This window comes from Coenobita brevimanus, chromosome 100 (genome assembly GCF_032717465.1).
Source record: "Coenobita brevimanus isolate Jiangsu-jjx chromosome 100, ASM3271746v2, whole genome shotgun sequence".
Taxonomy (NCBI): Eukaryota; Metazoa; Arthropoda; class Malacostraca; order Decapoda; family Coenobitidae; genus Coenobita; species Coenobita brevimanus.
This window is the reverse complement of record NC_137053.1, coordinates 26,748,087-26,765,444: the sequence shown is the minus strand read 5'-3', so window position 1 is coordinate 26,765,444 and position 17,358 is coordinate 26,748,087. Positions and strand designations below refer to the sequence as shown.

At 42.5% G+C, this 17,358-nt stretch overlaps 1 protein-coding gene across 1 annotated transcript in view; it reads right to left on the bottom strand.

Moving 5' to 3' along the window:
* Positions 1-17,358, bottom strand: part of LOC145414612 (synaptogenesis protein syg-2-like) — a 1,004,755-nt gene that overhangs the window by 151,755 nt on the left and 835,642 nt on the right. The window contains exon 8 of the mRNA XM_080284139.1: positions 1,711-1,855. Coding sequence (XP_080140265.1) covers positions 1,711-1,855 — 145 coding nt within the window. The remainder of the gene's footprint in view (positions 1-1,710; positions 1,856-17,358) is intronic.

Below are 17,358 nucleotides of genomic sequence, written 5' to 3'. Positions count from 1 at the left end.
CGGCCAATACAAGTCTGTTTCACGTAGGCTATTACACCTAGTATAGAATTAAGCAATTTTGTAAACAAACGAATGTGATTCGCTTTGTCATTTTAGAGCTAGGCTTATCTGAGAAACAGATGAAAAAGAAGAAGAAGAAGAGGGAGAAGAAACATCGGATTTTATCAGGCTGTGTTTTAGCCCTGTAGCATATTTGTTACCTTGGCGTTGTCTTGGACACAAAAAATCTAGATGATTAAGGCTGGGTGCAACAAAAGTTACTCTTTGTGCTCTTTCTTAATGCCAATGGGTGCATCAGCGCCATTACTTCATAGTGTCTACCGACACTGGCAACATAATTCAAAAAAAGATATATCAAATTTCATGTTTTATCTATCGTGCCCTTCAGTAATATCCAGAACTGGTGCATGCCTTAGCCTCAGCGATCTCATCTTTAACAATATTCTGGGCTGATGATGCACCGACACGTTATTTGTTGGCCAACCGATTCCGGGCCGATGATGCGCTGGTGCGTCATTTGTTGGAGCGATTTTTTATGGCTCAAATACAATTTGGTGAACACAGGCAACACAGCTTCATTTCATTGGAAACTCATCCCCGGCCCAAGAACGGGGTAGAAAAGTTACGCAATGCTGTCCTGGGGAAGTGTTAATCCCTTCAACCTGAGCGCGTAATATATTGTTCAAGCGAGAGCGAGGACAACTTACTTCAGCGGAAATTCACTTAAGAGCGTTAAGAAATGTTCAGCTTGGCCTGTTAAAAAGTATCCCTAAACATTTGGGGAGATCTCTGTATGCTACTATAGTACAGGTCGGAGTGTAAAAAGGTATCCCTCACCATTTGGGGAGATCTTTGTAGGCTACAATCGCCATTTGGGAATATCTCTAGTAGCATTAAGGTGTGAAGTATTACCATACTCTATTTGATTGACCTGTGCAGCTGAGATGTATGGGGCGAGTAGGGTGTGTTTGATTCGCGGCTGATGATTGGCCGTTGATGATGCAAATCTATAGTTCTTCTTATTTTAACACATACTTCGTATATATTTATATTTGTACTTTGTTTGCAATATAAGCAGTCAGTTAAAATATGGAATAATTTGCAAAGCTAAAGAGGTCAAAATTAGCTTTAAAAGCTTACTGTTATCAGAGAAAATTAAAGTTGGTTATAAAGTTTTATGAAACGATGAGTGACGTTCGAAGTATATTATCCACCCACAATGTACACCTACGTCCGCATGTTGCTCTACAATACTTTCCTGCATTTACTTCAATGACATCATCGGCGGCCAATCAGCAGCTGCGAATCAGATACACCCTACTTGCCCCATACATCTCAGCTGCACAGGTCAATCAAATAGAATATAGTATGAGTCAAAATTTGTACAGGGTGAGCTCGGACATGTTCCACAGCTTCAGTGTGGACTTCTTTTTCCTAGTACATTTATTCTTGCTCTCCCCATACGATTTTATTTTGCATAGAGAAGAATGTTTTTAACAGGAGGGTTCAAATATAGCTCCCATTATCCTATTTAGTGACCGTAAAATCGTGTATTCATTGGCCAGAAATTTAAAAAAAAGTAGTTGGAATGCACGTCAATGATACGGGTTGTATATCACGTGTAAATGAACCCCTACCCCCTTCACACACACACACACACACACACACACACACACACACACACACACACACACACACACAAATACCTACATGCAATCTGCAGGACGGTGGTTGTGGTGACGGCGTTTGTGGGGATGTGTGGGTTGTGGGCCCGGCAGGTGAGAGTGGCGCCGTGGTCACCAGCTTCAGGCACCAGGGACATCCACGATGACGTCACATCACCAACACGCACAGACTGCAGAGATAGAGGAGGGGATGAGTGTGTGAATAGTACAGTGGATAAAAGAATGAATGAGTCAGTGGTAATGCATTTAGTTAGTAAACAGATAACTCGAGGGATTATGGAAAACAGATGGGTCGGGGAAGAATGCTTATCTGAAAGGTGAGAATCCTCATCTGTACTACCCTTATTAGTCTGCGTCGAGGGACTAAGAGTTCTATTACTGTGATCAACAGACTCAGCTTGTTGGAACTGTATTTTTCTGCAATTTGCTTCTGTACGTAACAAAAGTGAAAAGGAAACGGAATGGAGGCGAATGAAGGGAATTACGTGGGTAAGTAAAAAGTGATGAACAAAAATTACTGTAATATGCTCAGTGGGAGGGCAAATATCGAAGTTTCATGACAACTGCAGTGTACATAGCATAGCGTCCTTGCTATCAGATTGATTTACTTGTTTAAAAAAGTAAATAAATATAATATAGTACAGTTACAGTCTTCTAATTACAGCACTTTTCAGTTAATTCGTATGCTTTAGGAAATAACGTGTTTTTGTTGTGAGGGTTAAAGTGAGGTAGCCATGTGTTACCCAGGTAATGATATCTGGAGATGATTAAGGAGCAAGAACACTATACAAGCCCAACCTAAATTGAGCTCTGATGTAGTTCCACAATAAATATAACAGTAATAGCGGATATATAAGCGCAATAAAGGAACTTGATAATTCCGAGGTCGTATTAAATTGTATTCAGGAAGGAAAAGCTGCCTATGGAAAGAAAAACAAGGGGCGGCTATCGCGTTTTATTTTCTACCCTTGTTATGGGTAGGAAATGAAGTGATAAAATAGACGAAACATATGGAAGGTTAACAGATAATCTGAAATTCCCCCTGGAACATAATACCCATAAAAAAAACACACCTATGGATAAAGGAGATGCCCAGAAAAAAAGGAGTGTGAAAGAGGGGAAAATTACAGCATGGAGACTGGAAAAGAAGTACTAGAATGGACAAAGATGAAGTAAGAACTGAAGGTTTTGGAGACGGGACAGAAAAAGACAAAAGCGAAAAAATGTATATATATATATCAATACGGAAGTGGAAAAGAAAAACTGATGGCTTGAAAGAAATGTGTAATGAACGGAAAGCAAGGTATGTACACATGAAGGTAAAAAAAAAGAAAAGAAAAATAAGAGATAAATGAGAGACTAGCAGATGGAAAGGAACTGTGTGTGGGGGTGAGGGTGGGAGTGGGTGGTGGTGGGTGTGGGGTAATAGCACATGGCTTCTGGTTATGAAGGCAGCCCCGTCCATCCAGGAACCTATATCGAGCCACCACCCCAGTAACAGGCGCCACAATACGGCACATACCCGCCACCTACATCTCTCTCTCTCTCTCTCTCTCTCTCTTATCGTTTACCCTCCTTTTATTCAATAACAAAACGGAGGAAGGAAAAACAAGGGAATTAAAAAACAATCCATACACCAAATTATAGGTGTCCTCTATCCATAAAAAAAATCTGTAACAGTTGGACTTGAACAGCTGTAGGTTGAAGTTTGGCGGGAAACAATTCTGGGTAAGAGAGTACCAAAGAGATGCAGTTTGAGGAATAAAAGATTTCTGACAGGTGGAAGTTCTGCAATATCTCAGTGTGACATTCCAATCATGGATGCTACCAAATGCCCGTGTAGCACGGGGGATGGCACGGAGAGGTGGCACAATGGTTGCAACTTCTTTTAAGCGTTTGATAAGTGTTTGTAAAATAATGCAAGGGAGGCAACGCTCCTCCTTACCTGAAGAGAGGGTAGTTTATTTGTAATAGCACGGCTATTAATAATTCTAACAGCTGTTCTGAATTTTGTCTAGTAGTTTTTGTGTTACCTCTCCACATCCATTCCACAAGAGTGAGCAATATTCCAGCTGAGAGTGCAGATGACTCTTATAAAATATAGCTAATTGCTCATCAGTGAAGAAGCTAAAAACTCTGTACAATAATCCAAGTTTCTTTGAGGCAGGTTTAGCCAGTGATCTGACATGAGAAGTCCAGCTGAGGGCATAGTTAAGTGAAACACTGAGAATTTCAGCACTTCTGGAGATAGGAATATTATTAGCATTGAAGGTACTTCAGGAATCTGGCAATATCTGTCTGTCAGTAAGTTGTATATATTTCTTTCTACAAGCATGAAATAAGACAATGTTATTTTGTCCCCATTCAGTGATCCTAGATGAGTCTTGATTTATGGAGATGGCTGTACTGAGTTATGGGTTACAGATATTAAACTTCATGAAAGGGTTTTTAAGTGTGAATGAACTGTGAAGTGTTGAGTCTTGTGCACATGAATGGATAGGATTTTGGGTGACCGATAAGAGATCATTAATTTGAATTAGAAATAGGGTTGGAGCCAGAACTGATCCCTGTGGCACACCGGCATTAATTGAGCTGAAATTGGAATATACATCATCTACTTTTACTCTTATCTTTCTTTTGCTGAGATACGAGGAAATCAGCGGAATAAAAGACATTAGTCCACAGCAAGGGAGGTTGGACAGCAGGGAACGGTGCCATACTCTGTCAAAAGCTTTAGAAATATCAAGGGCTACTGCATATGTTTCTCCATGTTGATCAGTTGATTGTTGGATGGTGTGAGTCAGGATATTGAGTATATCAATGGTGGTTCTTTTGTCAGCAAAAACCATCCTGCCTATTACTAATTAAGTTGTTGGATTCAAGATGTTTACCTATGTGCTTATTCATTACAGTTTCAAATACTTTACCAAGAGAGGACCTGATGGTCTGTAATCAGAGGGGTCGGGGGAACTTCCTTTCCACGGAATTGGGTGGATATTGGCTTCTTTCCAGGAATTAGGGAATGAAGAAGTACGTATGCATAGTCTGAATAATTTAGCTAGAACGGAAGCAAGTTCTGAGGAGCACTATTTCACAACAATTGGAGGAATTCCACCTGGGCCTGGAGCTTTGTTAGTTGGTAAATTGTCTAGGATGGATATTATATTACTCCTGCACTGCTTCCTGACAATGACAACCTTTCTTTCACTTCTTGATCACCCTCACTATCTCTACCTAATCACCCTTACCTCACTCTCACTTCACATTCACCCTCATTTCCCCACTTTCTCACTACTCGATAACCTTTACTCTGCCTAGCATCTGGTATAAATAAATGCATATGGTGTGCATATGAAGCATAGGCCGTTCTCGAGGCTAACCAATTCTATTTGCCAAATACCGCCATCACTTCATACAAAAATATATGCTAGGTTACGGCTGTTTCATCAACGACTAGTGTGATGGTATTATCTGGTGGTCTGTACGATGTTTCGGAAGATCTCTTTAATATTTTGACGAAATTCACATCATCAGACCCTAACGGTTAGGGTCTGGTGATCGTAGGTTGGGTTAGGGCCTAACCAACCTACCAACTTTGCTTGCTTTCGAACGGCAGCTCATCAGTCCACCGTGTAATCACTGCCTCTCTGTTTCAACCACCTCAGCCAGGTGAATAATACTAAAGTAGACATTTACCCAACTGCGAGTCTTCACACCATATGACGAAGCCAGAACAAGAACACAGTCGTTACTCTCACTTATTCCTTCCAGGAAGCTGCCCATACCTCACTCTTCCTACGTCATTCTGTCTGTCTGTCTTTCTGCCCTTCTTTCTTTCTGCCCGTCTGTCTTTCTGTCTGTCTCCGGGGTTCACTCTGCCTTCTCACCTTCTGTGTGACATGCACTGGCCTCGCTTTTGTTTTATTCTCACTCAACTCATCACGGCTACCGAACTCTCATTGTATTCTCCACCTTCCACCTCCCTCATTTTACTTCATTCTCACCTTTTTATTCACCCATGCCCTCTCTCTCAGTCTGAACTTTTCTTTCGCTCACCTCATTTTCTCCTTCATCCCTGTTCTTTCTCTTGCTTTGATCTCACTGTCTTTCACTTTATTCTTATTTTCCTTATCACCCTCGCAGTCTAATTCTCGTCTCACTGTCCCTCGTATTCACTCTATCACTTCTGCCTACCTCACGCCCTTACTGACTTGTTTCACATTCTCTCTCGTCTTTCATAACAATCACTCATTTAGATTTCTCGCAGATCGCTTATTTTATGTTTTTCTTGACACATCATTCCCTCCTTTTTCATTCCCAGGCCATTATTCTCGTGAACTTAGGAGACTGTCTTGCACCTCTTCCTTTGCAGTTTAATGTGATTATTTTACAGTAATAATCCCAATATGTTACATGTACCCTTGCAATATGACAGAGTTTGCATAAACAGCATGACACAGTTTGCACAGACAGCAAACAGCAGAGTATTTATTTGCCTTATGCTGAACTAAGCTGGTTCAGAAGAGGTGCTGTAGAGCCTCCTTCGCCCTCGGCACTGCACCATCCAATATACCCTCGTTCTCACATCACTGTTTCTTGCTCATTTCGTTTATCACCCTCACCTAACTTTAAATTTAACGCCTTCGTGACCCCTTAGCCTACTTCACATTTGTTCACATTTCTTCTGTCTTGCAATCCTAACTCACTCTGCCTGACTTTCATCTTACTCCCCTTTTTGTTCAACCTCGCTCTGCCATCGCTCACTCTGTGATCGATGTTTTTTTTTTTTTTCCTGTTATTTTTTTCTTTTCCACCCCACCCTCCCAGCTACCATGCGTGGCTCTCCCTTGGCCTCAGAAATATAACCGTGACCTTTCATAAGAATGAAGGTTGGAGGTGAAAGATGACGAAACGAAGGAGAAAAATTAAAGCTAAGGAAAAATACATGAAGCAGCCCTGATTTAACATAGCCACACCTAATCTAACAACATTCAATGGAAGATTAGAGCAGCCTGACAGAGTAGCACATGGCTAGAGTAAAACAGGCACCGGCATCATTTCTGATCATATATATATATATATATGCAGAGACTTCACTTCTCCGTGAAGATATGTATGCAAACTAACCACAGGAGAAATGAAAGGAGCGACAGTGAGTACTTTCGTATATTACATCTTCAGACGGAGTGAGACAGAAACGTTGTTTACAAAATCCCGTGTAAAAGCTGTAACAAATTTTACATAGGACAATCTGGGAAAGAATTGGAAACTAGAATCTCACAATATAAATTCAGTGTAAGAACAGCCCAACAGAGTAGTGGTTTATTTCAACACAAAGCATCCAGTGATCACCATATTGACTGGACAGGCTCCAAGATTCTAGCAAGATCAAAAAGCTTAGATGAAAGAAATGTAAGAGAATCTTATCTAATTTCTGGCACATATGAAAAGAATGTAAACATGAGCTATGGTCATTTTAAGTGTGATAAATTGTTAAACGAATTAATTTTAAAGCAGTATCCCCCAGACTAACACGTGATTGTTCCCTGTCATCTCCTTGTGGTGTAGTCACATCTGTGTGGGACACACCAAGCATTAATCCTCTAGGTCTTAAGTTAAGCAGCAGTATTTATCCCCTCCTCCCTCTCCCCTCTCCCCTTCCCCATCCCTCCCACTCCCCTTTCCTCCCCTCCTACTCCCTCCTCCTTTGTCACGTGCATTTTTTAGATTCAGGTCATCCTTTGTTGTGTTCCTCTCCCTGCTGCAGGTGACCCTAAGTTAAGCTGCAGGTAAAAATTCAGGTCATCCATTGTTCTGTGTGCCACTACCTGCTGCGGGTGTGCATAAAAGACCTCTACCCTTTACTTTTCTGTCTCACTCTGTCTGAAGATGTAATATACGATAGTACTCACTGTCGCTCCTTTCATTTCTCCTGTGGTTAGTTTTCATATATATATATATATATATATATATATATATATATATATATATATATATATATATATATATATATATATATTAGTGCTGCGGGTAAGCTAACCTCTTGTGCATTTTTTTATAAAAGCACCAATTTTGGCACAGAGGTAGACCAATATATTATGAAGAAATTTGGATGTGGAGCCATCGGCCAACTGCCCCCTGGCGGCCGTGGCGGCCATTTTCCAAAATGGCCACCAGCAGACACCCAAAAGACACACAGAAGTTAGATAAAGTTTGCTGCTGAAGGTTTTAGTGAATGTTTATTGAATGTTTTGAATCAAGACATGCCAGATAGCTCTTAGTCACATTTTGGGAGATGCTGCTGATATTAATTAACATATTTAGGCTAATTACAGATGAAATGGCGACAAGGAAACCCATGATCAGGCATCAAATGCTGACATTCCTTGTGAATAGGCTAGATTCATTTAAGTTGCGAAAATGTTATCTGACCTTCTTCCTCTGTCTGTCAATAGCTATTCATGGACAATGCCCACGCCAATTAAGATGCCAATTAACAAAATTATTAACACAATTATGCTAATTACATCGATAATACAAGAACAATAACAGAACCAGATAGTGATAATTATGGTGGCTTGCTCTTATCAGATCAATCCTGGGCATTTCAAATGTTATATTTCTGTGGTCAAGGGACACTACTACATTTAATTATCATGTTAATTAACACATAATCTGCTAAATGCAATATGCAGATAAGTTCACTGTTTTACAGTCCCTGTGTACTGTCTGGAACAGTTCAGAATCTTCATCTTAAGTTTGTGAGTTCAGTTCTGAGAGCACTCCCCGTCGGAAGCACATAGTGATGTGCATTCCAGCCGGGCCTTCTTGCACTTGCACTTCTTGATGCAGCCCTCCTGGCATTTGCAGGAGACAAGCTCTCGGTAGACCTTGGGGAGCGTTGTCCAGAGAGGTTCGTACATGCCGCTGGCCTTGATCCAACCCCAGTCGGTTGGTGATGGCAATGTTGGTGCAGGAACCAGGGCCTGACCCCAGACATGTCCGCCCAGGTATATTGCTCGTCGGACGTGCTGCTTCGGGGCTGCACTTGTCGGTGGGATCAGCTGGACATTGCTCTTCTTTGCAAACAGTTTGCGGTGTGCCTTGTCGATATCGGTTGCGGTGCTTGTTCTGTCATAAAGCAGGATGACGAACCTCTCAATGGTGTGCATGGCATCTTCATCAATATGATCCGGTGCAGTGGAGAGGTCAGTGAATGTCTGGGTCAGCTGGGGTAGAGCTGTCCACACTGCCCATACTGTCCTCTTGCCACGTCCGGCGAAGCAGGAGACCGTGTTGCAGCCCGTCAAAGCATGAAACATCGGTAGTGCCTGTGCTTTCTCAGGGCCCAGAGCCCGCGCCATCTCATGGGCTGCCAAGAACCGGAAAGCCTTGCCTGTGTCGAAGGACACACACACTTCGGCTTCCTCCTCCAGGGTGCGTGCCAGAGCCACTGCCAAGACAAGAACATCAGTGTCAACTGTGCAGATGAAGATCTTCTTGTGGCCATTGTGAGCAGTGTGTATGGCATGCAACATTATGCGGCTGTCGTTTTCTTCGTGGTTGCAAGGAGCCAGGGCTGCAGTATCTAGGAGTGGTGGCTTGCTCAAGACATCATCTCCTTCTGTGATGACCAGCTCCTTGTCTGCAAGCTGGAATGAGTCGTGGAGGACGCCAGAGAGGAAGCTAAACAGCTCCCTCTTGTTCTCGTCGACTCTGAGGAAGCCGGCCCAGTTCCCGGGGATCGTTGCACCACCCACCACCCGTCTTCTCACCCGTTTTCCACGCTTGGCTCTTGCTGTACCCTTCAACGAGTCTGTATTGTAGCAGTCCCACACCAGGTCCAGTCGCATGGCTTGATGGAGTTTTGAGAGTATGTAGGGCACAAAGACCTGCTGTGCATACTCGTTGAAGCTTTTTGCTGTAGCTGGCTTCAGCATCTGGATGATGACTGCTCCATCTAGCACAATGCAGCTGGTTGGAGGAACCTCAGACTTGGGCTGACTGAGGTCTTCTAGACAAGCGAGAAGATCACTCTTGACACCCAGCCGGATGCCACCGCCATCTGATAGTGCAGGGGGGCAGGCTTGGTTTTCATGTTGGAAGAATTCCTCTAGATTCCCATCCCGGTTCTGGCACCCGATATACAGACGAGAGAACAGGTCCACGTCATTCTTGAGGGATTTCATCTGCTGCTTGCTCTTTCCCGGAGGTTTCGAAGCAGGCTGACCGAAGATTTTCAGCTTGTTTCTGTGGATGGCATCTTCTACCCTACATTAGCAAAAATATGCAACATAATGTTTGCACAACATTGCAGATTCAAATCAATCATTTTTTTCCTGCAGTTACTCAGTACTTCTCATTCACCTAGGGATAAGGCTTCCTCGGCAACCACATGGCGGTCATTTTGGGAAATGGCCGCCACGGCCGCCAGGGGGCAGTTGGCCGATGGCTCCACATCCAGATTTGTTCATAATATATTGGTCTACCACTGTGCCAAAAATGGTGCTTTTATCAAAAAATGCACAATAGGTTTAAATATCCTAGGTAAACCGCACTACTATATATATATATATATATATATATATATATATATATATATATATATATATATATATATATTTTTTTTTTTGGCTGCCAATTAGATGCATGGTAATATATATATATATATATATATATATATATATATATATATATATATATATATATATATATATATATATATATATTTTTGGCTGCCAATTAGATGCATGGTAATACAGAGCAAAAACAATCCATTTTAGTAATGGTTATAATAACATGATAAATATCTTTACAAATAATAACACGTCTTAGTCAATAACGTGTAATATAATAATGAATATTATTATTTGCACTGTGATGCATTACAAACGAAACCATATCCTTGTATTGTGGTGCGAATGTCCTCGGTACATTATCAACTGTTATGGAAAGGTACACGATTATGATCACCGTAGTCATGGTTCACACCAAAAGTAAAAGACCTTGAAGATGCATTGCACTTCAAACAGTATTACTATTTTTAATAACACACTTAAGTTTCAATGCTTTTAACAAGCTGGTCAAAACCTTAAGGAATAATTTATGTCGCAACTTTGAGATCTGTAATTGGATTTGATATACTGTACTTCATCCACGAGGACAGCTGTTCACATAAATGCGTGTTGCCAAACAAGACAGAATTCTTCCGTGAAAATCGGTGAGGTTATGGATATTTATCACATGAGAAGAACTTGCTATAGAATTGTTTAGCATTTGACCATAAATTTAAGCATATAAGCATCTATTCAGTGCGAAATTTAGTGGACATAGTACATATGTACTAACAATTGTTCAGAAAACAGAATATGGTACATTATCAAAAACCTTTGGTTGCTCATATTTTGCGTAAGCTGCGAGCGACGATTCACGTAATTATCACACGATTCATCGGGCCGCATGGTGGGGTTACCCAGGCCGTGGGTTGCCCATATCTGGATTAAAGCAGGGGAAGTTATATCATATTATAGATAAGTTAGATTAGGTTGCTTAAGACTATGCTAGTTGAGGTTGACTTGGTTCGGTGAAATGAGGTTAGGTAAGATTAGATTAGGCTAGGCTGGGTTAGCAGTTTTCACTTTCTGGATATCTTGTAAAAATTGCTCACAAAATGCGTCCACAACCCATAGTGGCCCATTTCCGTTCAGAAAACTGTCAACAAATGTTAACTTAGCCCCATAATACCCACCGGTGCGTAGGCAGGCCCCAGGTTTATCTCAGGGTGTCCAGACCATTAACTCCTTCAGCCCCAGGAAGTCTTTCTTTTATTTTGATAACCCAGGACTGTTTTTCAGATTAAAAAAAAATCTTAGTCAAGGGACTTGCGAAGGCTAGTTCTAACCTCGTCTATTCGAATAAAATCATACAGTGATAGCAAGAATAGATTAGATAAGGACGCTCCTGTAGTAGTTGTCACTGTCACCCTGGTCAGCAGACTCATGCCTGGAGGCAAACAACCGACTCTGCATGGCCGTCTGGTGCAATGAATCGATATTCCCTTGCGGTAGACACCGCTTTGCCACAGCAAGGAGCGGGGAAAAGGATGAGGGCTCGGTTCCCGGGCAGACGCTGCAAGTGCGTCTCTCCATCCACTCCACCCGGTTAACAGGAGCACCACAGTAGGCTCCACATCACCTTGTTTTTTGATAAATAGTTACCATCCAGTGTTGGAAATGGGTTCCTGGATTACAGGAAACCAATGGGCTTGCCACTCAGTGCAGAGTCACCTGAAGTTGAAAGAAGAGTAGAAAAAAGTGACAGGATGGATGGGAGAAATAGAAAGAGAGGAGGACAGACCAAAAAATGTATATATAAAGGTGAAGGAAGAAGTATGCAGCTCAACATTGGGTGAATGTACCACCACCTACAACCAACGTCCCTGTAGTGAAGGAATAAAGAGGATCAGAACGACACTCTTGACAGCATTTGCCATGATAGAATGACCTCCAGGCGCCTTTGGCAGATTCAAATAACTGTACTATGACCCTCACTCCACCTCTAGTCCTCCCTCTCTCTCTCTCTCTCTGTATGTATGTACCATCATCATCCGGATGTCCTTTCTCACCCTAGGGCAGGGTGAGGAGTAACAATGTCCAGACAGCCCAAATTTGCCCAATCCAATAGGCCATGCTTCCATTCACTTATCATTCAAGCCCCTGGAATCCTGGCTCTACTGGATAGGCCAAAAATATTCCCCCACGTTCTGTAGCTTCACATAAATGTATCCAACTGAGTCAATCCGGACACTGCCACGTTAAAAAGGGGTGCCAAAGATCTGATCACGCACATCTCCTCACAACATTCATCAAGCCAGTGTCACGGCGGGATGTGAATTTATGAATTAAAAATACTTGATATTACTTGAAAATAGACACAAGGAATTGACTTGTGAAAATCAAGTAGTAAGTTTTACTTTATGCTGGCTTACTTCGCTGATTCTCTGAGAACGAGAATTTATAAACTTTCCCAACAGTACACAGCAGAGACTAATTACTCACGAGAGCTGTTTGTTAGTACTGTTAGCCTCTTGAGAAAGTGACTCCACCCCTGACAGTCAAAAACTACTACTAATCATAATGACCAGGTTCTTGCCGGTGCTTACCTCCTGGCTGGCACAACCGATTTAAGTTTGATAAAAAAGAACTGGCCTAAGTACCAGTTTGAATAATGTAAAGAGTTTGTCCAAACTAGGAGCAGCAACTAAAGTACGCTTAATGTGGAGAAATAAAACATGAGTCTAATTACATTAAGCTCAAAGAAAAGAACTGTAGATTTATTGATTACAATAAAATTAACTGATGTTATATGATACTCAAAATGACTTCAAAAGGGGAATTCACGGTCACTATGGGACTCGTGAATTCAAATAACAAAGAGAATACACTCACTCGCTCATTCAAAACCTAATCAAACTTAAGCATAGAAAAATAAACAAAAATACTGGTCAGTGGAGGGAGGGAGCTGAAAGAAAGACTGGGTGTCCGCATGACAAACACCAAACACTGCAATTCGCTGCAAGCCTGCTTCGCCAATTAACCGTCTAGGTGGAGATTCAGGAATTCGCTGTACAACGGAGGTGCTGCTCTATGTTGGGCACAAACTGTCCTATCCTCAAGGCGACTCAAAGCTGACTGAGTTCAAACTAGGGAGGGGTAAGAGAGATGGCCGTGTTTGCCAGAAGTAGGCGTGGCCTAACTTCAACGGTCAATGGAAAGAAGACGAATAATATAGAAACACAATAAATCACTAAGTTAAAGCACTAATGTCATACATAAGAATGGTCACTTGTGAAGCGGTGACAAATCTTCTGAAAACCATCCTGATCGAAGTGTATACGAGGACGGTTGAACTGAGTGATCCCCGGTGGGAATTCCACTAGAGTTCATGGTTTTCTCACCAAAGTACAATGTCATGAATCTGTATAAATACACTCGTGCGAAGTCGTGACATTACGCCTCATCAAAATCAAATTTTTCTTCAGAAAAATTTTATGATATACATACATATAAATCCTAACTCAATTCACACAAGATTCACACTGTTGTGCGTGTACTATCCTGCTACAGGAGAAAATCACAGTCGCCTATGAGCGTAAAAACCTTGTATTTACGTTAATAAAAGCAAGCTTGTGGAAAAAACTTAGTGATGATGGTGAAAAATCCTGTACTCAGGTCAAACTGAGCAAAAAGTTCACTACATTTATGTTAGCAGCTAATTGTTATGTAGCGTGGTGTACGTAATACACAGTGTAGTTGTGACAGTTGTAGTGTAACTGTACCTATGTGTAAAATGATATAATACAAATCAATAGTAAATAGAGACGACAAGGCAGAAGAGAAGAGGCGGCAGCATGCAGCAGAAGCAATCAGCTGATCTGCATGGGAAAACTGCTACTCCTGCCAACTGTACCTGCGAAATCAATCAAGGTGAAGCATCAAAAGTGTCAGTGCAACAAACAATTTTTATTAAATTACAATTTCTCTCACTGCCTAGTAGTCAGTACATATGCTACAAAAAGTACACTCTAGCTGAAAATTTTAAGTGACAGCCAAAGCTTTGTACGTTCGAGGTTGCCAGTATTTTCTTATTGGATACATTATTAACCAGGAGACGTACTCCCAGGAGAGAATCTCAAAGGACCCTTGTAGTTTACTGGTTAAACCTACATTATTATTATCCAGGAAACGTGGTCCCAGGACAGAATCTCAAAGGACCCTTATAATTTATTGGTTAAACCTAACTCTACACTTACGATTAATATTGGCAAGTTGAGAATCCCTACACAATCTCGAGCAGGTCACCCAACGTGGGTGTGAACACTCATGTGGATAATGTGCATTCTCTGGGAATCCTCATAGAGGCCCACAGCTCCAGACACCACAAGGTAATTCAAACACAGCCTCAGATTGTCTCTACAGGGTCTTGAACTTTCCCCTTAACCTACAGTACATATGTATGTACAGGCCTTGGACATAATGTGTCCTGTGGGGCCAACAGACGAGACGTCAGGTCTGCACCCACATCACAAGTGCCCTCTCTTTCAACTGACTCAGAGATTATGGGTGTGGATTCAAACGGCACAGGAAGGACACATCCCTGACTGGTGGTACATTGACACACATTGCAGGAATGCACAAAGCTATCTATTTCCTGTCCCATTCCTGGGCAGGATAAGTCAGCACGGATACGCCCCTGGGTTTTCCTTTTCCCCATGTGACCTCCTGAGGCTGAACAATGACCCCATTCTAACACTGTTTGGCAGTACTTAGCGGGAACGACGACTGGGAATGACAAACTGCAGTCGAACCTCGCCCTAGGGTGTTCATGACTCACGGTAGAGCCGTCCTTGTTTACGAAGGAAACTGGCTTGACCTCCCAGTGAATGCTTAACCACTCTACGCTTTTGTTTCTTTCGCACGGCAGCCAGTGTCGGGTCAGAATGTTATTCTTGAACAACATCTTGGCTATAAATCAGATCTTGCGGCAGTGCAATGGTCACCGGGGTGACACAGTTTGGTGCCTTGGCCATGGCTCATGTTACTGCAGCCGAAGTCTGAGTAACGTCATCTATGGTGCAACTATACTTGGCACCTGATATGTTGCCTATGATAAGGTCAAACAAAGGTTCTGGCATAACAACTGCAAGTGTCACACCAGTGTAAAATGGAGATGCCACCCGGATACGTGCCTCAGGCAACAATCTCACTGGTTCATCAATAAGCTAAGCCTGGATCTGTCGACCTGTGTACTCTCCTCAGGCCGAACTAGACTCTGCCTGACAGAGCAACCTGAGGAACCATTGTCTCTCAGGACCTTTACAGGAACGCCTCCCACAAAACCTGGCTGAACAAGGAAGGCACTGTTACCTGTGGGAGGGGCTGTGGAGGAAGCAGCCAGCCATTGATAAGGCTGCTGAATGAACAATGCAGCAAACATGGTGCCCTGAGAACTAGATGCATAAGGGGTCGTACTCACCATCTGAGGAGCCGGAGCATTGACCACCTGTGATGGAGAGTTCACTGTCACTGGGGGACTAGCGAACTGTAGAGAAGTACCTATACTTGTGGGGTTGGCACCACTGTGAGCTTGTTGTGGAATGAAGGCTGCATTTGCATCGTGCCTCCAATAGACTAAAGTTGATTGTCCTGACTGAGGGTTACATGGTTTGTCCTTGCTCTGACGCTGCTTGAAATACCTGTACCGCTGCTGGTTAGGGTTCTGCTTGTCGTACTGCTTCCGCTCAGGTTTCTGGGTATTTTGCCCCTGGTCCTTCTTCTGTGGTTTGTTTGGACCTTGGCCATTATTCTGAGAACAGCCTTGATGCTGGGGTTCAGTCTGAGACGGTTTCCCAGATTTGTCAGCTTTCCTGTTCCAGGTGTGTTGCTTACGAGTTTGATACCCGTATGCAGTGAAGAATGCTTCAGCCTTCTCCACCATTTGGCTGGCATCCTTTACCTGGCAGATCTTAAGCTGAGCCATAAGCTCAGCAGGCCACAACATTTCTAGCTGCATGCACAGCATAAGGTCAATTATCCCCTCTCACGTGGGAGGGGTTTCATCTTTCTCCATCCATTCATCTAAGTATGCAGTAAGTTGATCAAGAAACTGAACAACAGTCTCCTTTTCTTGTAGACGCGCCCTCATAAACTGACTCCTGACGTCGTCAACTGTGAGACCGTACACTTTGATGAGTGCGGCCTTCATCATCTCATACGTGAGATTCTCTCCATGAATTCTGTGGAGAATATCGAGGGCAGGGCGCTCAAACAAGCTAAGAAACTGGAGCCGCTTAGCTGCCACATACAGCTGGTACAGCTGTGCCATGTCTTCGAAACGCGCTATGAATGGTTCGATTCGCTTCCCTTCCTTATATGAAGGAAGCCTGAGGAGTGGGGTTGCCAGAACAAATGCACGGAGAGCACTCGTGGAGCTTGGGTTAGCTGCACCAGATGTGTCTGAAGCCAAGGAGTCTTGCTTGAGCTTCAGCATCTCAAGTTCAAGTTTCTCACGTGCCTCGCGCTTGGCACGTTCATGTTCTCGTTGTTCTTGCTCGTATTCACGTTCTCTCCCTCGTTGTTCTAGCTCATGTTTGCATTGTTCTCGCTCGTGTTCGCGTTGAATTCTATGCTCCTCACGGGCATCACTCTCACGCTGTTGTTTGTAACTAAACCGTGAGAGCACATATTCTTTAATTTGTTGGGGATTAGTAAGCCCCATATCTTTTGCTTCCTGTATGTATATAGTAGAGGTCATGATGTTAACTCAACTAAGGCTGAGTGGACTAAAGACTGAGTACTGACTGCTATTTTGCAGAGAAATACTAATAATCAAAAGTAACGAATATAGGCACGGGCTGGTGGTGACCAGTTTTATCTAGTTAAACTGATAAAGATAATAAGAAAAGAAAATGCAACTGACTAGGAAAACTATCGTAAAATTAATAGAAATGAATCAATAACCATCAGTAAGATAGTGTCAATAGACTTTAATGATTAATACCTAGGTGTGAGTGAGTGAGTATTATTTCGTTAATGACTAGGAGTTAGAAGTTAATATCCTGGAATGAGGTTGTCAGATGTCACGGGGGGATGTAAATTTATGAATTAAAAAGGCT